Source organism: Poromitra crassiceps (genome assembly GCF_964638095.1).
Source record: "Poromitra crassiceps genome assembly, chromosome: 18".
In the NCBI taxonomy this organism is placed as follows: Eukaryota; Metazoa; Chordata; class Actinopteri; order Beryciformes; family Melamphaidae; genus Poromitra; species Poromitra crassiceps.
The window spans coordinates 29,370,828-29,393,327 of record NC_139636.1 but is presented as its reverse complement, the minus strand read 5'-3'; the positions used below and the strand labels follow the sequence as shown (position 1 = coordinate 29,393,327).

At 46.3% G+C, this 22,500-nt stretch overlaps 1 protein-coding gene across 1 annotated transcript in view; it reads left to right on the top strand.

The window, feature by feature from the left end:
* Window positions 1–743: 743 nt before the first annotated feature.
* Window positions 744–22,500, top strand: part of n4bp1 (nedd4 binding protein 1) — a gene marked incomplete at both ends in the record, with an annotated part of 44,834 nt that continues 23,077 nt past the window's right edge. The window contains 9 exons of the mRNA XM_083654813.1: window positions 744–1,079; window positions 3,947–4,174; window positions 5,184–5,360; window positions 6,465–7,021; window positions 7,826–8,183; window positions 9,740–10,084; window positions 10,605–10,840; window positions 18,049–18,179; window positions 18,407–18,503. Of these exons, the coding sequence (XP_083510939.1) occupies window positions 744–1,079; window positions 3,947–4,174; window positions 5,184–5,360; window positions 6,465–7,021; window positions 7,826–8,183; window positions 9,740–10,084; window positions 10,605–10,840; window positions 18,049–18,179; window positions 18,407–18,503 (2,465 nt within the window). The remainder of the gene's footprint in view (window positions 1,080–3,946; window positions 4,175–5,183; window positions 5,361–6,464; window positions 7,022–7,825; window positions 8,184–9,739; window positions 10,085–10,604; window positions 10,841–18,048; window positions 18,180–18,406; window positions 18,504–22,500) is intronic.

The following is a 22,500-nucleotide window of genomic DNA, read 5'->3' as shown; positions in this document are numbered from 1 at the left end:
TGCGTGCGTGCGCGCGTGTGTGTTCCCCTCAAGTTTCCATCCATCAGTCTTATGACATCACTGATGACATCAGTCTTAATATGCACAATAGAGGGTATGCACGTGATGTCACAGAGGCAGAAGTCACTGTGGGGTCACGCCCACTGAGTCACAGCAAGACTGAGCTTGAATGCAGTAATCAGCCTAAATAACTAACACCTGCTGCTCAGGGAGGAACTTGACACTCGTTTTGACACTCATTCCTGATTGAGGGACGCGTTTGCCACTTGCCAGCTCCCTACCATAAACGAATGCAGTATTATCAATAGGCTATATCAAGTTTGCTTTTGTTATTTTATTTGTGTTGTTGTCAGTGTCATCTTATTGGAATGACATCATAGGAGTGCATTTATGATGTCGTAAGGGGATACCGGATTCGACGACGTACGGAGATGTTTTGTTTGGCACGTGATCATAACAACACAGTAGACAGATGATGATAGCATCGCAGAACAACCCTGTCGGGTTCTGATGACGCAGCTGGGACTTTCCGGGTACGTCGTCGCGCTAGGGGGCAGCTAGCTTCGCATGGTGGTGTTCATGTCATAATAAAACACTGCTGCTTCATAACGCGACGCAGGTGTATAAACAGCGACAGAGGCAATGAAGACGGGAGAAGCTCGTAACGACGCGGAGACGTTGCAGTATTATTAGCACGCCGTGGAACAACAACAACAAGCGACGATTAGTTCGATTGAAGCGGGATGTCAACAACGCGGCCCCTCCTCGGAATGAGACGAGGCACCGAGCTCGCCTGCCCGGAGCAGCCGAGCAGCAGGCACTCTGCGTCGGCCGCCGCCGGGTGGCAGCAGCAGCAGCAAGAGGCCCCCACCACCACCGTGGACGAGTTTACCGTCCTGGAAGAGAAAGAAGGCGAGCTGAGATGCGCAAAGCCGCGGGTAGAACAGGTCTTCAAGGTAGCGTTCACCATCATTGGTCTGTTGGACGCCACGGGACAGCAGGCGCACGGCGGCCGCAAAACAACAAGACAGATATGGCTGCAGCTCAAGGGAAACAGAGACGACGTGTCTAAGGCAAAGGTGAGTTATCTCTCATTCATAAAACAGTTGGAGTTTCATCTCCCCCATTGCTTGTTATTGTGAATAGGACTGTTGTAATGTGATGGTTACACACAACACAAGGACCAATCACCACCTCGTTGAATCTTTCATACGACAATAGTGAAAGATTGTTTGAGATTGTGACTAGTGAACAGGTGGATCACGTGACGCGTCTATGTGATTGGTAGCTATCTGTTTTGTTTCACCAGTCTTCTCTGTAGCACTGTGCTATCAATTATAACTGCTTTAACAGTTGTGTTGTCAGCACACTGGCCATCAGTCAAAAAAGAAGTTGGTGATATACCAGCCAGACCTAGCCTGGCTCCAGACCTTCGAAGCCACGCCCACTCCACAGTTGTGAATTTGGCTCTTCTTGGACTGGTCTGGATTTGCCATGTCCAAACGCCTTTTCTCTGCTTAAAAATCCAATGACGGACGCTGATTGGCTAACACTGTTGTCCAGTGATACCAGAGCCATGTAGATAGAAGAGTCCCGACATCTCCATTCACTCCAATGGACCAGTTTTTTACTCTCCAGAGTTCCAGGAAGTAAGGTTCTGGATTAAGAAGCACTGTCGAGTTGCAGCAAAATAGACAGTTTGTGTTGTACTCTGAAAGGGGTTTTCCCCCCTTGAATCAAATTGTACATTATCAGATTTATGTTAGCATGCAAAAGTAGCGCGAGACCCATTCCTGGCTGTTCATTGGCTAATGACGCCACTCTCTCTCTAGAGGACACTAAGTGATACACAACAGAAACAGCTGTGGCCAGAGCTAACGTGTCCTATAATACAGAGCCCCAGGGATGACGTATTTTTGTAGTCGGAACGCGGAAGTCCCGGACTTCCTGGTTCTTCACTGTTTCTGCCTATGGGATTTTTGAATGGGTTTTTGCCGCGATGCTTCAAATAAGGTATCTGGGCAACGCAAGCTTAATCAAACGCGAACCAGTGTTCAGCCGGATAATCTTCACACATGAGGACCACTTTCATGAGTTTTGAAGCGTAAATGCGAGCCCTAGAAGTAAAAAGCTTGTGCTAAGCTAATCCAGAACTACACAGTGTCGCATAGGCTTCCCCGTCACGTCACCACTCAACCTGGACTGTTGTTGATTGTGTGCGCTGCTGTGCACTGATTACCCCGGGCTGAACCAGGTGAGGGAAAGAGAATTTCCGTGTTCGTCCTTTGAAGTGATGATGTTATTGACGACCAAACGACCAAAAAATTGTTTAGCCGGCGACTGAATAAACCCCCCCCAAGTCTATAAATCCCCCCCAAAATCTATAAATCCCCCCTATCTGAAGAACATAAGGGGGGAATTCACCCCCTATTTTGCAAAGTGAATTTCAGGCCCTGCTTGCTCAATCTACTGCACCAATTTCAAAAATGTCTGCTCTGAGTAGTAGTTAAACACCACTGCTTATAGCTTGGAATAAATGATCAGTGTGACGACAGATACAGTAAGACAAGTTGCACCATAGCTGTCCATGGCCATGAGCTATAATTAGAGATGATGTACTTTTGCAGTCGTCAGTTGCAGCTAGCCACCATCTGTAGTATTCAAGTGATGTGTTCCTGTGTGATTTCCCACACTAAGAGCACCTTTCACACTTCTGCATCCTGTGCCGGCAGTCAGTTTCCCCCCCTTTGTGCGTAAGTCACTGCCCCTGTAAGCAGCTGCTCCAAGCTCTGCCAGTCAAGAAGCGACAACTTGATATGGAAATGGCCTGCTCTTTTCACTGACAGCAGGTTCACCTCATGACTAGCATGACACTGGAGGCAACAAAAAAAGACTAACAACAAAGTGATATCCATTCTCCTGGCCGATTGTCACATTTGCCCATGTACACTGTGGGTCATTTAGAGCAGTGGTTCTCAAATGGGGGTACGGGGACCCCCAGGGGTCCGGGGACCCCCAGGGGTCCGTGAAAAGTTGTCAGGAATTATTATATATATATTTTTTTTTGTGTGCAAAAGCTTCATGGTTCAACGGAAATATTTTCTGCTTTAAATCTAAAATGGTTCATGGATTACATTCTAATCTAACAAAGCTATACATTTAAATGTCAAGCACGTTAATTAAGCTTAGCCCAAAATCACAAATCAGAATGAGGGGGTCCCCGGTATATTTTCTATCTTGTAAGGGGTCCTTGGCTGAAAAATATTTGAGAACCTCTGATTTAGAGGCACCAGTATTTCATAATCAGTTTAAAAGTTCCGTGTATGGATTTAATTTTAACGTTATACGTTATAGCCTACTTCGGCTATGGGCGGAGGGCAGATATGCGGTCGCTATGACGACCAGGTGTGGGCAGAGGCGAGTAAACTTGCTATGGAAACAGAGTCTATAGCAAGTAGAGCCGAGTAAGACCAGGTCGAGTAGAGCTGAACTGTGCTGTTATATGTGGTGGAAATGAGCCAATAGTGGTACTTGGTCTGACAAGTTTGGGAACTCCTGCTCTACAGCAACAAGTCTTTTCTTTTTCTTTTTGTTTTTTTTGTGCTCCTAAATTGGAGCATGAATTTAAGTCTGGAGGCCCCAAACATTTTCACTGTCTCCCCTGCCCACACCTTATTTTATTTGACCAAGTTGCCTTTTACTTTGGCCTCATGGTTTGGTTTCTTTGATGCGTGTGTTGAGGGATACATTGACACTTCATGTCTGCCTGTTGAAAGTGACAGGGTGAGCAAAGAGGATAGATCATGAGATGATGATGGTGGAAGAGAATGACAGTTAGTTGGACAGAAAGGAGAACGGCTTGATGATGTGGGCGGCAGGAAGGGGAGGTAACTTCCAATATGATGTTCCTGTTGCGCTTGATCACGTGACGCTTTTTCTCCTCCAGGAATACGTGAGGGGCCTGTGTGACCCCGAGCTGCAGAAGGAGGAGCGCTACCCGGTGGACATGCACTGCATCTTCGCCGGCGCCCGTGGCCTCTTCCTGGATAGGCTCCTACGGGACACCAGCGCCGAGGTCCAGGTGGCCGAGCCGGGCCGCCTGCGTCTGTTGGGCCGGGCTGAACCCGTGGTGATGGCCCAGAGCAGAGTGCAGCAGTTTGTGGCGCTCTTCCAGGTAGGGATTCTACATCTGGGATTAGATGCAATCCTACAAAATCGAGTGTCTACTCAAGCCTACTTGACTTGTTGGCAGAGGCGTACAACCGCCAGGCGGTTATTTCTAGTTCCCCTTTGTCACCGGGCTGAGCGGGCTCCCCTAAACCTGCATCCAGAATGACAGCAACTGGATGTTTGAGCCATCCTTGCTGCTAGCTTGCTAGCTAGCTAGTTGGATGGCTCACACTTTTGACATGCGTGAACGGGACCTCTTCACAGAGCAGTTGAACAGTTGACACCTACTGGGGGAAACTCATCGTGGCGCACACGTACCATTTTAGAAATGGTCTTATAAAATAACTTTGACCCACCCCCCCATTTTGGAAATAAATTGTAATCCCCAATCTTTAGTTTTCATGTACCTCCTGCAAGTTGCTCAAGTACCCGTAGAGCAGCAGGGGCTGCTTGTGACCTCACTGTAACCTAGGGACCCCAGTTTGTAATACTATTTGTGTACTGCTATGTGATACTACTCCATTCTGCCAACTCAATCTCACAATTCGGACTTTATTCCAGCGTTTCCGCCAGAGAAAAACGGGGCCGGACAATGTGTCCGGCATGGTTTCGGTTTCCCGGACAATTGGAATAAATTCTGAACAAATGTTAGATCTGTTTTTATTGATCTGTGTTTATTGATCTTAAAAACAATTGACAGCAGGCTATAGCCTCTATAATCTGGATATTGCCATCAATCCCCTGTGCCAACCATGCTTTTATGACGCGTCCATCATACAACCTGAAATCCTGCTTCAGGGTTCATTAGTTTCTCTGTGAAGCGCAGCGTCGACTTTGATCCACGCTGCTTGGAATAAAAGCAACTCAACAGCATGAACATAGCCTATTAAAAGAACACTGGCAAGAGCTTTCAGTTCTCAAGATGAAAACTACAGGTAACTTAACAATCATGTATCTCTACCTTTTCTTCACGTCTGTATGTTTCTATGTGTATGTCTGTATGTGTTATGCAGGAGAAGCGCAGTCTGCCCAGTGACAGGGAACCAGCAGTGAAGCGGGCGTTCAAGTCCTTCGTGGAGGAGAGGGATGATAAGTACACTATGGAACTCCTGCTGCTGCCCAGTGCGCTGAAGGAGGAGTTACTGGGTTTGGCACAGAGCCCCACTAGCTCCGCCCACACATCCAGCCTGGTTTGTATTTACCTTCTCAGTGTTATTCATAACAATGATGGTGTCCAGCAGAAAGCCTGGATCCCCAAGTATGCCCTTTTGTACCTGCAGCAAACCCAAGTATGCCCTTTTGTACCTGCAGCAAACCCAAGTATGCCCTTTTGTACCTGCAGCAAATGAAGGAAACGGACAACTTTGACCACAGGTAGTTGAGTTCAGAAGCTCACAGACAAACAAACTATTGTTTGAGTTCACGATGCTGACCTGCTAACCTGCACGCATTTTTCAAACGGCATAGCTGTGGCCCGATAAAATTCTGCTCACACACACACACACGGACACTTCTCATCGTCGCATACGCAGCTCGGCTGCTACGCGGCCTCGCCTGCTCTGACATCACTGATGACATCATCAACACTGATGACATCATCACTTGTGAATTTATAATAGCCTCAGCCAGGAAGGATGACATCATCACTGATGACATCACATCATTAGGTAATTAGGGCAATCACCTAATTTAAAAAATCCGGCTGTACAGTGCTGTACAGTATCTCTTGTTGTGTGTGTCCTTGGCTGTGTGTCCCTCAGTATCAACCACGTATAGGCGGGCTCTTTAGGTGTTGTTTTATTGATAACATGTATTTTTTTAATTTGATGTCATTCCCACTGACCTATATTACAGTCAATGGTCATTCCATGTATTTTCAAAGGTTTGGCCTGGTCCCCACGGTCATGAAACATTTATACAAACGTTAAGCTAAAGCAAGGTGTCTGCAGGTCCTGAAAAAGTCTTAAATATATTAAGTGATATTATTTCAAGTTTAGATAATAGATAGTTTAGATATAAACACATACGTCTTAAAAAGTTTTAAATACTATTACACATTCTTAAAAATGCTGCGATTACAGTTTTTGCAGTGATGAATCAGCCCGGTCACACAGTTTATTATCAGTTTAAATTTATTGTCATTTTCATGCTTCAATTTTGAATTTGCTCTTATATGTCTTTCTAACTGGCATTATAACAGTTGTAACATTTAACACCTTTGTAAAAAGCTTTATGTAGGATGTGGCTGCTCCTCTCGACATCGAGGTGATTACTGTTGTGTTTCCACACCCCAGGCTCAGCCTAACCAGGCGTTGTTGCATCCCAGCCTGGTGGAGGCCGACCCAGACCGCTCACAGAGCAGCACCCCCGTCACGGAACTCTCCAACTGCATCCTGTACACCAGCTTCGAGGAGAAGGTGACCGGGCCGGCAGCAGCAGCAGCAGCAGCATCCGCCGGTGGAGGCGGCAGCAGAGCAGCAGGCGGGATAGGCTTAGGCCCAGAGGTGGTCCTCCTGAACGGGGTGCGGCCCTCGCACAAGCGCCGCTCCTCCGAGAGCGAGACCCGGGACACAAAGAGACAGTACTCTCTGGAGCGGAGGGAGGAGTCTCCGGACAAAGAGAGAGAGAGGGCGTGGCCGAGGAAGGACAGAGAAAGCCGGCTGAGCAGCAGCAGCTGTAGATCCAAAACCCCCTCGGGGACGTCTTCGTCTTCTTCCTCTTCATTCGCCTCCTCGGCCAAATCCAACACGGTAACGGGTTCCGTCATGTCCGACTCCAGCGACTGCGTCTTTGACGACGGGGAGGCAGTCAGCCAAGAAACCAACCTCCGCTGCTTGGTCAATTTCTTCAGGTGATGGTCATAGTATTTTGCAGTGTTGTTGGTTATTGTTATAATAGGGCTATTTAACAATTGCTTGTTTTTTTTAAACGAAAATGTGGAAATTGTGTTCGTCAATTATCCAAATCATGTGTGACACTTGCACTGTTTATTATGAACATTGCACATCAGAAAACATGACGACTCACTCCAGCACCGCATATTCAGGCTCTCTCTATATATATATACAGTATATATATATATATATATATATATATATATATATATATAGTCCATTTAACTTTCGGAAGCCTTTGCCTTCAACAAAGTTGAGTGGAAGCACCTTGCGCAGTCATTCATTGCCATATCTATTGCGTTATCTTGTGTGGCTAACGCGTTAGCAGAGCTAGCTAGCATCAGGCCCTGCTGTCCTTGCGTGCCTGTGCTGAATGTGGGTCGAGTGATTAACGTTACATGCCACTTTTATCTGACACAGCCTGCATACAACCATATTTTCATTTACTGGATCAAAATCCTGCCAAACTGCGTTGGTTTTACCAGATCATCTCCCTTGCGCTCCTTTGACTACTAACGTTACAGCCAATAGGCCACTCCCACTAGCACATGCTGGTTTGTTTACATCTGGGCATTAGCGGTTGGTGGCTGCGTAAAGATGCAACAGTTACCGCCAGCATTGTTTGTTTATTATGATCATTTAATTCTAAGTTTAACCGACTAGTATTTCCAACTAGCGAGGGTATCGGATGATGTTTTAACGTTTAACCGACTAGTCGCCTGCGTCCCTAACGACGACATCTTCCAACCTGTTTTCTTCAGAACCATGGGTTACCAGCAGGAAGTGGTGGAGCGCGTGGTCAGGGAGACGGGACAGACGGAAGACACCTTCCTGGTCCTGGAGAGGATCGTGGAGGAGACCAAGCGCTGTGAGGAGACGACGAGAGGAGGGGATAGACTGAACTCTTTACGCTCCACAGAAACTCCCTCCACGTCCACGTCGTCATCCTCCTGCTCCTCCACAGTGTCTCGCAGCAGAGAGAAGGAGCGCGGGCTGAACCGAGCGCTGCTGGACCCGGGCAGATCCAAAGAGAACATTAAGCCCGGCCAGCGTACCGGCTGCAGTAACGGCCTGGGCCACCGGAGACAATGTAGCGGCAGTGAGACCAGCACTCAGCAGGTACCCCGCCCCCACACACCCCTGGAACCTCAGTGATGTCACTTTATTTGAGTGGACCACTGAACCAGCCACTCGCTCTGATATTGCTTCTGTCCTTCAGTAGACTGATAACTAGGGGTGCACCGATCGATCGGCAATTTTTTTATATATATATATTTATTTATTTATTTATTTATTTTAATTAAAAAAAGCCCTATCACTAATCAGGCTTTCCAACGATATAAAATACAATGCCAATTGGTATTATTAAAGGGAAGAAATAATCGACCTCAAATAATGTTTCCAAACTTTCTTTGAGGAGTTTATATATCGGTGATCGGTAATCGGTGATCGGTCGAAGATCGGTTGGGCAGATATTTCCCATAGGCAATCTGTGATCGGTGCACCCCTACTGATAACAGACTGAATTGTCAACTCGTAACACTCCATTTCCTTCTTCAGTCTGACATTACCTCCACTCTAACCAATTTCCGTCCGGGAAATCCCCCCAAGGGGGTATTACATTTTTGAGATGAGGATTCTATCACCTCATCTCATATTGACATTGCTTATAATCATCTTGTCTCATCTTTCCCTTTCATTGTTCAACTGGTTCTCTCATTTATTCTACATCTCAAACCATCTCCAGTCATTTGCCTCATATCTTATCATTCATGTCACTGCTTTACTCTCTGTTATTATGACATGCCGTCACCTCGTTTCATCACTCATGTCTCCTCTCGTCACTTTGAACAAACATCTCCAGTGTATCAGATCACATTGGTCTCACATCATCTCATGTGCTGTACTTCATCTCTTCTATCTCATCTGTGCAAAGACCACCATAATAGTAAAAATGCCACTGATCAGATTCAAGAAATGATTGCATGTCCTTGCTCCGCTCTGGCATTTTGAAAATGATTACACTGACTGGCTGAAGGAGGCGCTACAACAACGTCTCTTTAATTGTACGTTGCGCACAATAGATACCGCCGATTGTCTCGTCGCTTCGTTCCTGCATTTTCAGACTTAAGCGCAATGTCCACCAGATCCGTGTGGCTCTGGTACCCCTGCCCAACCAGACTTGCACCCATGTCATCTTACCTGAGCCGCATCTGGTGGACAATTATTAGCCCTTACACCGATTGGCTATTCACCTTTATGCAGCCCCGCCCACTTGACCCATTGTATCACAACCTCCTGTTCAAAGCTCCGGCTGTTCTACCTGCTCAAACTAGTCTGACTCACCTGGTCAAACCTAGTCTGACTCACATTATGAGTCAGACTAGGTTCATGAGTCACAGGAGGTCTTCCGATTGTATTTACACTTCCTGTTAGTCTCTCAAGCCAGTCGGTCTCTTCTACATAAGGTGAATAGGAAGGGAGGCACTACTACAGTGTTTGTTTACTTGTTACTGATTGGCCAAAGGAAAGGGGTCCCTGTAGTATTCGTGGGGGGTGACATTTTGACTTGTTTTTCTAAGCGGTACCCTCTGGATTCATGTATGTGTGTGTATGGATATATTAGCATGCAAGCGGCTTTGCAAATCAATGAAATCATGTGAAATTGTTTTCAGGCCATCACCATCAAGAGGAGCTCCAGCGCTCAGGGAGGGGCGGGGAACTATGAGGTCATCACCATCAACGACAACAACGATCTCACCGCCGCCGAGAACCTAACGCCCGGCGGCAGCACGTCGTCCCAGATGATGCCCATGGAACACCTGGACAGCCAGTCCGGATCGAGAACGGACTACTTGGCACGGGGAGGGGGCGGGGTTTCGCAGAGGGACTACCTTTCGAGGGGCGGCACTCAGACTTTGGGAGGACCAATGAAAGTGGAGAGTGTGACAGCACTACGCAGCGCGCCCCAGTGGCTGGCTGCCACCACCACCACCACCACCTCATCTTCTTCCCCCAATGTAGGTATCCCATCACAACCTGCTGCCATGTCTCTCCACTGTAGTGAATCCTAAGTTGTTGGTGGTGCTGTGGTGGTTCAAGGGTTAGTCAGTTTCTCATCAGGGCTCCCATTGGTCATGGATTTTATTTATTTATTTATTTATTTATTCATTCATTCATTCATTCATTCATTCATTCATTCATTCAATCAATCAATCAATCAATCAATCCTGGAAATGTGATTGAGCTGCATTCCAGGCAAGGAATATGGTAAATTTGAAGTCATGGAGTGATAAGGAATTACTGGTGGGTCATTTTGCAGGCAAGTTCTGGAATAGTTTGACTGCTTGTCACCTATATTTTAAATCATGCAAATTATCCCCCATCGTCATTCGTCATGGAGTTTTGCATTATGACTAGGAGGGATTTATTGTCTTGATGTCGTAGTTGGTGTCAGTGTTGCTCTATACTGGCTATTGTTTATTATGACAACATGACAAACAAATCTGTTCAAGTTCAACTCTTCTTCCTCCTCCTCAGTCAGCTGACCCCATCTCCCGCCCCTCCGCTTCTTCCTACCAGACGATTGGTCACATGGGGTTCCATGGGGGCGGGGCCAGGGTCCCCCCGGCCATTGAGCCACCGGCGCCCCCCGTAACCGGCCTGGCCCGTTTCCATCAGTCGCTGAGGACTCCGTACACTCTGACACTGCCTAACGAACCAGGACGCCCGGAACTCAGACACATCATCATCGACGGCAGCAATGTGGCTATGGCGTGAGTTTATACACACACACACACTATATATAGACATACACACACACACACACACACACTATATAGACATACACACACACACACACTACACAAATATAGACAGACACACACACACACACACACACACACTATATAGACATACACACACACTACACAAATATAGACATACACAGCTATTGTAATCTCTCAAGACAGACCTTCGATTTGCATGAAAAGCTGTCGGCATGGTCGGAAAAAATCTGGATAATATCGCGAGCGCTCTGGAAAATTAGCATAAAGGGGCGCGGCCAGGTGAGTTGGGTTCCGGTTGGGGTTATTGAAATGAGCATGCCCCCAGAGGTTTAAAAAAAAAAATATAGGCCTACATTATTATTTTTTTAACTGATGACAATTGTACTATTTGTTTCAACGGTGTCAGTTCCCACACCTACAATTTTACCGTGTTCTTACTTTCACACGTACAAACAAAACCATGACTATTCCCATCATCATCGCCATCATCACTTAAGGTAACACACCCACTCACAGTGATACTCGCTAACCAAGCACACCAGCACTTACAGTACGCAGCCCCCGACTACACCCTGTGCTGTGCGTGGGTGCACTACCACTGAAAGCCCACATATTCATATAGTGTTTCTAACTCATTGCTGTGTGTTTGTGTGTGCGTGTGTGTGTGCGTGTGCGTGCGTGCGTGTTTGTGTGTGTGTTTGTGTGTGTGTGTGTATGTGTGTGTGTGCGCGTGTGTGAGCGAAAACAGCTGTATCACCACACCAGTGTGCGGCGCGGGGTGTATGGGGAGGTGTTTTTAAGAAGGAAACTGCGTTTCCAGTAATACTCTCTCTAGGCTGTACTTTCAAAGTTTCAGCTACAACCAGCTATTGCAAAACCATGACGGGCATCTGAGTCGGTCGATCGATCGAACGAGCGACCGCGAGAAATTTCGTGTAAATGCGTGTCACAAGGAAGGAGGGTTTTTTTCTCTCACTCTTTGCTTATCACTTCTCTTCCCATTCTTCGTCCTGAATGACCTTCTCACGACCTCTCCTGCTCTCGCAACCACTTCCTTTCTCGTTCTGTCAGCGTCTCTCTCTCTCTCTCTCTCCTTCCTTACCAGAAGGAGTGTCTCTCTCTCTCTCTCTCTCCTTCCTTACCAGAAGGAGTGTGTTCATCACACAAGTGTGATGAAACAGTCCAGCTCATCCTGTGGCTGTGGAGGGATGTACTACTACATTACAGTACATTTTGTACATTGATGTACTACTACTCCTGCTTCCTAAAGCATTTTGATGACACGTGTTTGCTGGGTATTGAGAGACTGTCATCCTTCAGTGAGTCTGTTCCACAGCTCCTTACTGAGCTCAGAGACGTCTTTCCCTGTCACATCATGTCCAGGTTTCCACAGCTCTGTACTGAGCTCAGAGACATCTTTCCCTGTCACATCATGCCCAGGTTTCCACAGCTCTGTACTGAGCTCAGAGACATCTTTCTCTGTCACATCATGCCCAGGTTTCCACAGCTCTTTACTAGGGCTGTCACTTTTTCCCAAAATAAAGTTTGAACGAACTTTAATTTCCCGCAAAATGTTTGAATATATTCAAAGTTTTTTGGTTAATTAAAAATATATATATACGGTATATATATATATATATATATTTTTTTTTTTTGCTGCATCCAACTCGAGACAACTTTTCAGACCCTGGAGACAACCTTTCTCAGAAGAGACTAACGCGACAAATCTGGAGACTTTTTCTGACATGGGATTAACATTACCAGCAAGCAGCAGTTGGTTAATTTTGGTTAATAAAAAAAAAGAAAAAAAAAATCGAACAGGGCAATTATACATTCGAACATGCCCTCCTCTCCCACATTCGAAGTTAAATTCGAATTTCGAATAAAAAGTGACAGCCCTACTCTTTACTGAGCTCAGAGAGGTCTTTCTCTGTCACATCATGCCCAGGTTTCCACAGCTCTTTACTGAGCTCAGAGACATCTTTCTCTGTCACATCATGCCCAGGTTTCCACATCTCTTTACTGAGCTCAGAGACGTCTTTCTCTGTCACATCATGCCCAGGTTTCCACAGCTGAGCTCAGAGACATCTTTCTCTGTCACATCATGTCCAGGTTTCCACATCTCTTTCCTGAGCTCGGAGACATCTTTCTCTGTCACATCATGCCCAGGTTTCCACAGCTCTTTCCTGAGCTCAGAGACATCTTTCTCTGTCACATCATGCCCAGGTTTCCACAGCTCTTTACTGAGCTCAGAGACATCTTTCTCTGTCACATCATGTCCAGGTTTCCACATCTCTTCACTGAGCTCAGAGACATCTTTCTCTGTCACATCATGCCCAGGTTTCCACAGCTGAGCTCAGAGACATCTTTCTCTGTCACATCATGTCCAGGTTTCCACATCTCTTTCCTGAGCTCAGAGACATCTTTCTCTGTCACATCATGCCCAGGTTTCCACATCTCTTTCCTGAGCTCAGAGACATCTTTCTCTGTCACATCATGCCCAGGTTTCCACAGCTCTTTACTGAGCTCAGAGACATCTTTCTCTGTCACATCATGTCCAGGTTTCCACATCTCTTTACTGAGCTCAGAGACATCTTTCTCTGTCACATCATGCCCAGGTTTCCACAGCTCTTTACTGAGCTCAGAGACATCTTTCTCTGTCACATCATGTCCAGGTTTCCACATCTCTTCACTGAGCTCAGAGACATCTTTCTCTGTCACATCATGTCCAGGTTTCCACAGCTCTTTACTGAGCTCAGAGACATCTTTCTCTGTCACATCATGCCCAGGTTTCCACAGCTGAGCTCAGAGACATCTTTCTCTGTCACATCATGTCCAGGTTTCCACATCTCTTTCCTGAGCTCAGAGACATCTTTCTCTGTCACATCATGCCCAGGTTTCCACAGCTGAGCTCAGAGACATCTTTCTCTGTCACATCATGTCCAGGTTTCCACAGCTCTTTACTGAGCTCAGAGACGTCTTTCTCTGTCACATCATGCCCAGGTTTCCACAGTTCTTTACTGAGCTCAGAGACATCTTTCCCTGTCACATCATGCCCAGGTTTCCACATCTCTTTACTGAGCTCAGAGACATCTTTCTCTGTCACATCATGTCCAGGTTTCCACAGTTCTTTACTGAGCTCAGAGACATCTTTCTCTGTCACATCATGTCCAGGTTTCCACAGCTCTTTACTGAGATCAGAGACGTCTTTCTCTGTCACATCATGTCCAGGTTTCCACAGCTGAGCTCAGAGACATCTTTCTCTGTCACATCATGTCCAGGTTTCCACATCTCTTTACTGAGCTCAGAGACATCTTTCTCTGTCACATCATGTCCAGGTTTCCACATCTCTTTACTGAGCTCAGAGACATCTTTCCCTGGCAGGTTATGTGTTAGGTTCTTGGGTGATTTTGCTGGTTGCATAATATCTACCTGCTTCCTGATACGTTTGTCATTGATCACTTTCTCTTTCAACTGACTGCGGAACTTCCCTCCAGTTTGCATAACAGCCCTAACAGCCCCGACCACAAACTGAAACTATTCTGTGTGTCAGGGGTCAGGGGTCTTTTTCATATCAAGTGCCATTTTCAATTTTATTTGTTATTTTATTTAGGATACTTACGGTCGTGACTAGGGCTGGGTATCGCCACTGACTTCCCGATACGATACGATTCCGAGACACAAGGTCCCAAGTCGATACGATTTCCGATACGATACGGTTCGATATCGATATTTTAGTTACAATACCAGTTTTGCTTTGATAATGGAAGAGATTCTCAAAGAACTAATGCTGTAAATTGTACAAGGAACCCTCTAACCTGGTGCATTATTAAAAAATATTAATATTTACATTAAGAATTGACCATAAAGCAAGTTATGCAGTTACATCATGTAATTATTTTTTATTTAAACATGACCAACATAGTCATTCAACATCTTATCTTTCTTTACAGTCTTCTGTGAGAAGGCAAACAAATTTAGATTTCCACTATACAACAGAATCATTGAACAGCAGCATGTTGTAAACAGTGTTTCATAAAGTATAAATGCTTTGTAAATAAAATTAAATAAAATTAAATACAGCTCATGAACATTTCCAGTTCACAAACATTATAGTGCAAACAGATTTGAGGTCTGTACATCTGGCTCATGGTGCATGCACAATGCACATGTAGCCTACAGTATTTATGTTTTTGTTTCAACTACAAACATAAATAAACGTCAACTTGAAACTATGTTTTAACTACCACACACAGCCTATAATATTATAGCCTATGTTTATTTTATTTTTTTAATTAAAATGCAACATCGGGCGCTTAGGGCAGATGCCCGGTGGCCTAGCATGGCATGGCCTGCAAAAAAAAAAATGTTTTTTTTTTAAATATCGATACTTGGCGTCCAAATATCGATACAATATCGTCAGGCAAAATATCGCGATACTATGGTGTATAATTTTTTCCCCCCACCCCTATAACCCATGTAAAATGTTGTCAATTTAAGAGAACTCTGCATGTCAATAAAGTCGCAGTTTGTCCTGAAACTGAAACGTAGGGTTTTTCTGATTTAATAATAGTGCCACAATTTCACCACAAACGCTGACTTTCTTGACTTGCAGTTATCTTTTACGTTGACAAAATTTAACATGTGTACTCCCGTGGCACAATTCAAACGGGATAAAAAAAGTAACGTTATCTCATATTCATATTTTGTACACGCTGGTACACAGGGGGTAAAGCAGGAAGTGACTCTCTCTCTATAGCCATCTCTGTTCACAGTAATATTGCTCATCTAGGCTCAAGATGCATTTTGCAATGTCGTTGTGAAATTCTCTGATAGGGAAAAAACAAGGTGTTTCTCTGCTGCTCAGAGATTTGAGCAATAACTCCTGAGAAGTTGTAATGAAAGCTGCTGCCTGCATGTGTTGCAACATTCCGTAGACGCCTAGACGGGGATATCAGACTCGACAGACACACCAAGTCAAACACACTCCCTGCAAATAATCCTGTTTCCTTGTAGTTTGGTCGCCCTAAATAGAAAACTAGTTCAATGCTGGGTAATCTCTCAAGACACATTTCCCATTTGCATGAAAATATGTCGCCATGGTCGAAGAAAATCCGGACAATTATGCTCCTAATAATAGCGTGAGCGCTCGGTAAAATTCTCATAAATGCGCGCATTGAAACGAGCTTCCCCTCAGAGGTTTGAAGTAAGTGTGTGTGTGTTTATTTTTAACCAATGGATTCCCAGATTGAAGGCTGGGTGATCCTCCACAAAAATCCATGAAATGACTTTGGGGTCTGAACCTCAGACTCTGAAGACATTCCTTTCAAGAAGAGTTTCCGTAGAGAATGTTAGAGCAGTGCTGCTGCTCTTACAGATGTATCGGCGTTAGAAAGGCAGAACCCTAAGATGATCCACTGGCACATTGTTGAGGCAGTGTTGCCTGTAATAAAACAAAGAAAGAACACAGCAAATAGACAGAGCCATGCACAGTACTGTGCAAACATCTTATTAGGCACCCTTTTTTTATTATTATTGTCTCAGATGTTATTTTATTTTTCTGCATTCGTGTGTCCTTAGACTGCTCTCTTTATAGTCCCAATTTTTTTATATCTAGAAAATTTTAATGTAATTATTTTCGAAAGCATCTGCACTTTACTTTTAATTTTATTAATTAATTTATTTATTTTATGTGCATAAGAATTTTGCACAGTACTGTAGATGACACAGTGATGTACCGGCAAAAAAGAGCCAGGTATACTTGTGCTAAACGTGCTGGCTGACATGGCTTTAGGATGTTGCTTCTGTGTTTTGGTCGTCTAAATTGTCAGGTCTGTGGCTAGTCACAGTCTGCAGCCTGCTTCCTGAATGGTGAGTCTGGCTGTTCTCAGGGGGTTTCTCCTCTCACATGGTGTTTATTTGTTTTGCCGTGTGGTTTTCTCTCCTAGCCACCCCATGTGTCTGGCTGACGCGAGTGTATGTGTAGCGTGCGCGTCACTGCTAACTATCTGGGTCAGCTGACGGCCAATGCGTGCGTGTGCTCTTCTGTAGCTACTAGTCGCTAGTAGCGACGCTTGTAGGAAGTGCTTATCATGGCTTGTGCTGTTGTTGCTAGGAGACCGGTGAAACCCTGTGTGACGCGTGGAGATATTCCAGACTTGTAGCATTAGCCGCTCAATGTGATGAACACATGCTAAGCTCTCTGCGCTTTTGTGAATGTGTCCTTTTTTCTTAGTACTGCTGCCTGTGCTGTGCAACCCTAGAATCATGTTCTTGATCTGAAACCACTCTGCAACGCCTTTACTGTCATCACATCTCTCTCTGTCTGTGTGCATCATATCATGTCTCTCTAGTCATGGGTTAGGGTTAGTCTCTAGTCATGGCCCATATCAGGTCCCCTCTCTCCTCCTGACGACACACATGTGCTGGCAAACTGATGTCGTAAGCTGCCTACATTTATGTCACATTTAAGTGTATTATTTGCAGGCCACACTGGGTAGTGCAGGCCACACTGGGTAGGACATCAGGTCTGATGTGTGTAGACTGTACAATGATGACACCTACTGGCTCGCAGGATACTATGCGCATCTCTCTGTCACTACCTGTCAATACACTACAATCAAACGTCAGCAGCGCGCCGCAGCTACGCTACGCTACGCATCAATCAATGTGCGCTGTGTTGTCTGGTAGAGATGTCAACAATGAAGTGTCACAGCTGAGCAAGAAGCCAGCCCTCGCAAAGTGGAATGTATGTGTTATGGGAAAACATCTAAAGAGGAGGAGGAGAACGGCTATAGGGAACAAAGGCCAACATGGGGACGGCAATTGCGCGAGCTAACGTCAACTATTTATATTAGCATTTAGCGTCTATACCGATATGATCATGCAGCTTTTCCATTGGTTGTTATCAGACTCGTGACTCGTGACTCGAGCGGTCACCCTCAATTTCTGACACTGTCAGAATTGATCGGAGGCTGATCTTTGGTCGCAAGACTGTGACAACGGCCGTCTTTGAACCTCTCTCACTGCGCGACGCAAGACCAGCGTTTTGTGTAGCTACGACCACAAAGATATCTGCACGTTTCTGTCACGTTGGTCATCTTTCGTCTCGGGACAGCCCAAAATGTCACCGTGTGAAGGAGGCTCAACACCTGTCTCTCTTTTCCCCTCATCTCATCCCCCCTCTCTCTCTACAGTCACGGCCTTCATCGATCCTTCTCCTGTCGAGGCATAGCGCTGGCGGTGGAGATGTTCTGGAGGCGGGGCCACAGAGAGATCACTGTATTTGTCCCACAGTGGCGGCAGAAGAGAGACCGATTCACGACAGGTACACACAGAGATGCTGTGTGTGTGTGTGTGTGTGTGTGTGTGTGTGTGTGTGTGTGTGTGTGTGTGTGTGTGTGTGTGTGTGTGTGTGTGTGTGTGTGCGTGTGTGTGTGCGTGTGTGTGTGTGTGTGTGTGCGTGTGTGCGTGTGCAGTGCCACTTGTTTTTACTACTATAAAAACAATTAATTTGTCATCTGACCTTCTTTCTCTCCTCTTCACTTACTATAGAGCAACACTTCCTGAACCAGCTGGAGGACCTGAGGCTACTCTCCTTCACTCCCTCCAGAGAGGTGTGTGGCCAACGGATCTCCTCGCACGACGACAGGTATGTACACTACACACACACACACACACACACACTACACACACACACACACACACACTACACACACACACACACACACACACACACACACACACACACACACAGCATCCCAAACCCTTACTCAAGCCTGACATCTTTCATAGGAGTGTGGCAGTCCACTCAGCTTGAGTATTTAAAGGGACAGCGCACCCTAAAATCCAAAATACATATTTGTTTACACTATTTTCTTTTGCAGTCTCATGTAGGAACTAGCTAGCAGCTAGCGGGTGTAGTTCGGTCAAAAGAAAATAGTTCCTCCATGAAACTGTTCATAACAAGGTCTGTGGATTATCTTGAGTAGCGGGGTCATGATTTCTGGAAAGAGACTGTTGCTGTTGAGTTTATCAAATGCATTTCTCTGGCACTTTGAGCACCACAAGCCGAGTGCCATCCAGTTCCATTGTGTTGGAGAGAAGGCAGAAACTCTGCGGCCGATATCTCCAAAACTCAGGCAACTATCACAAAACGATATAGATGGATAAATAGCACTACAGGTGAGAGGGAATATATGTCTTTTAGATTTTAGGGTGAGCTGTCCCTTTAAGTATTCAGACAGTAGGAAGTGGGGGGGACACGGGAGATTGAGGTGGGGGCCGTGGGGGAACACTATGTGTTTCCACAGGTGGGGGGACTTAACCACTTGGTTTTCTCTGGGTACTTTGGTTCCATTATGAGCGCATCTCCTCCTACTCATGTCTCTGTGACACAGCCCCCAGTGCTCTCACCTCTCCACTCCTCCTACTCATGTCTCTGTGACACAGCCCTCAGTGCTCTCACCTCTCCACTCCTCCTACTCATGTCTCTGTGACACAGCCCCCAGTGCTCTCACCTCTCCACTCCTCCTACTCATGTCTCTGTGACACAGCCCCCAGTGCTCTCACCTCTCCACTCCTCCTACTCATGTCTCTGTGACACAGCCCTCAGTGCTCTCACCTCTCCACTCCTCCTACTCATGTCTCTGTGACACAGCCCCCAGTGCTCTCACCTCTCCACTCCTCCTACTCATGTCTCTGTGACACAGTCCCCAGTGCTCTCACCTCTCCACTCCTCCTACTCATGTCTCTGTGACACAGCCCTCAGTGCTCTCACCTCTCCACTCCTCCTACTCATGTCTCTGTGACACAGCCCCCAGTGCTCTCACCTCTCCACTCCTCCTACTCATGTCTCTGTGACACAGCCCTCAGTGCTCTCACCTCTCCACTCCTCCTACTCATGTCTCTGTGACACAGCCCTCAGTGCTCTCACCTCTCCACTCCTCCTACTCATGTCTCTGTGACACAGCCCCCAGTGCTCTCACCTCTCCACTCCTCCTACTCATGTCTCTGTGACACAGCCCTCAGTGCTCTCACCTCTCCACTCCTCCTACTCATGTCTCTGTGACACAGCTCCCAGTGCTCTCACCTCTCCACTCCTCCTACTCATGTCTCTGTGACACAGCCCCCAGTGCTCTCACCTCTCCACTCCCAACACAAACAATACAATCTCGTTTTCACAATAGAGATGAGTCAGCTAACCAGTCAGATACCTCTACTAAAGAGCTCCTGTAGTGCATCATAGCCCTTTTCCCACATGCGTACCGGAAAATTACCTGTAAGTCAATATCGGACATTTCCCTGAATTTCCCTTCACACCTTAGCGTGCGCATATGGGAATCTAGTCGTCAAATAGCCGGTATGTTGGGGGGCGGGGGAGGGGGGAGCTTATTTGGGGGGTCGGCAAAACTTCACTCAGTCCTCCTCGCAGCAGCCTGCCTGACACAGTACAGACACAGCGAGAATGGCAGAGGCTTGCAAGGCAAGCTGCCCAACGCTTGTAGCCTATGTATGTAGAGACAGCAAATGCACAAGCGAAATGTGGAAGTAGTTTGCTTTGATGTGCGCGAATGATTAGATGATGCACTTTGAAGAAGTTGGGATCCGTGTCTGAGAGAAATAGTTGCTGGTTCGATGTTTATCCGTTCACCTGCGTCGCGACTGGCTTCGTTTGATGTGTCCGGGTTGCCTTCGGAAATCAGCAAGCTGACACTGCTCTTATTAGGCTATCACAAGATCTTTTCGCCAGTTTGCTTTAATGTGCGCGAATGATTAGATTATGCCCGCTGGAACATTAAGCAACGTGTGTAGGCTACACTTCGCCCATGATTGAAGGACCGCTGTCGCGGAAAATGACTGGACCCGTTTCCACTTGCGTCCCCTTAAAAGCATACCGCTCTTGTGACTGGCTGGAAACTGGTGAAATGTCGGGGACGACGGGGTCGCGCTTATACCGGCACGGCGCCTTTCTCACATGCAGGCATTAGACCACATACCGGTCATTTTGCGGTACAAAGCGCATGTGGGAAAAGGGCTCATGAGTCATGCTTCAGCTAACCAGTCAGATACCTCTACTAAAGAGCTCCTGTAGTGCATCATGAGTCATGCTTCAGCTAACCAGTCAGATACCTCTACTAAAGAGCTCCTGTAGTGCATCATGAGTCATGCTTCAGCTAACCAGTCAGATACCTCTACTAAAGAGCTCCTGTAGTGCATCATGAGTCATGCTTCAGCTAACCAGTCAGATACCTCTACTAAAGAGCTCCTGTAGTGCATCATGAGTCATGCTCCAAAATACACGTCATGGAAGAAAAGAAAATACCAGTGCACATTCTCTCATAGCCCTACTTATGTACTATATTTTTGTACCAATAGATAATTATATATATATATATATATATATATATATACAGTATATAGAGAGAGAGAGAGAGAGAGAGGGAGAGAGAGGGAGAGAGGGAGAGGGAGAGAGGGAGAGGGAGAGAGAGAGGGAGAGGGAGAGGGAGAGGGAGAGGGAGAGAGAGAGAGAGAGAGAGAGAGAGAGAGAGAGAGAGAGAGAGAGAGAGAGAGAGAGAGAGAGAGAGAGAGAGAGAGAAGAGAGAGAGAGAGAGAGAGAGAGAGAGAGAGAGAGAGAGACAGAGAGAGAGACACACACACAGAGTAGGTGGGGTGGCACGTTGACAATCGCTCACAGATACATGAAAGATCTTATTCAACTGATCCAGATCAGTGCTGCCGCTTTTATACTTGACAACAGAGCTCAACAGTCACGTGACACCTCAGCTCAATAGTCAGGTGACACCTCAGCTCAATAGTCAGGTGACACCTCAGCTCAATAGTCAGGTGACACCTCAGCTCAATAGTCAGGTGACACCTCAGCTCAATAGTCAGGGACACCTCAGCTCAATAGTCAGGTGACACCTCAGCTCAATAGTCAGGTGACACCTCAGCTCAATAGTCAGGTGACACCTCAGCTCAATAGTCAGGTGACACCTCAGCTCAATAGTCAGGTGACACCTCAGCTCAATAATCAGGTGACACCTCAGCTCAACAGTCACGTGACACCTCAGCTCAATAGTCAGGTGACACCTCAGCTCAATAGTCAGGTGACACCTCAGCTCAATAGTCAGGTGACACCTCAGCTCAATAGTCAGGTGACACCTCAGCTCAATAGTCAGGTGACACCTCAGCTCAATAGTCAGGTGACACCTCAGCTCAATAATCAGGTGACACCTCAGCTCAACAGTCAGGTGACACCTCAGCTCAATAGTCAGGTGACACCTCAGCTCAACAGTCAGGTGACACCTCAGCTCAACAGTCAGGTGACACCTCAGCTCAACAGTCACGTGACACCTCAGCTCAATAGTCAGGTGACACCTCAGCTCAACAGTCAGGTGACACCTCAGCTCAACAGTCACGTGACACCTCAGCTCAATAGTCAGGTGACACCTCAGCTCAACAGTCAGGTGACACCTCAGCTCAATAGTCAGGTGACACCTCAGCTCAATAGTCACATGACACCTCGGTTTCAGAAGAGTATGTCCCCGTTCATATTCTGCAATCCGATTTTGATTGTTAGCCCTAATGTCATAACCACCCAAGGTAGACTTACCACGGGCAATCTGTATGATATCTTTGTTTATTGA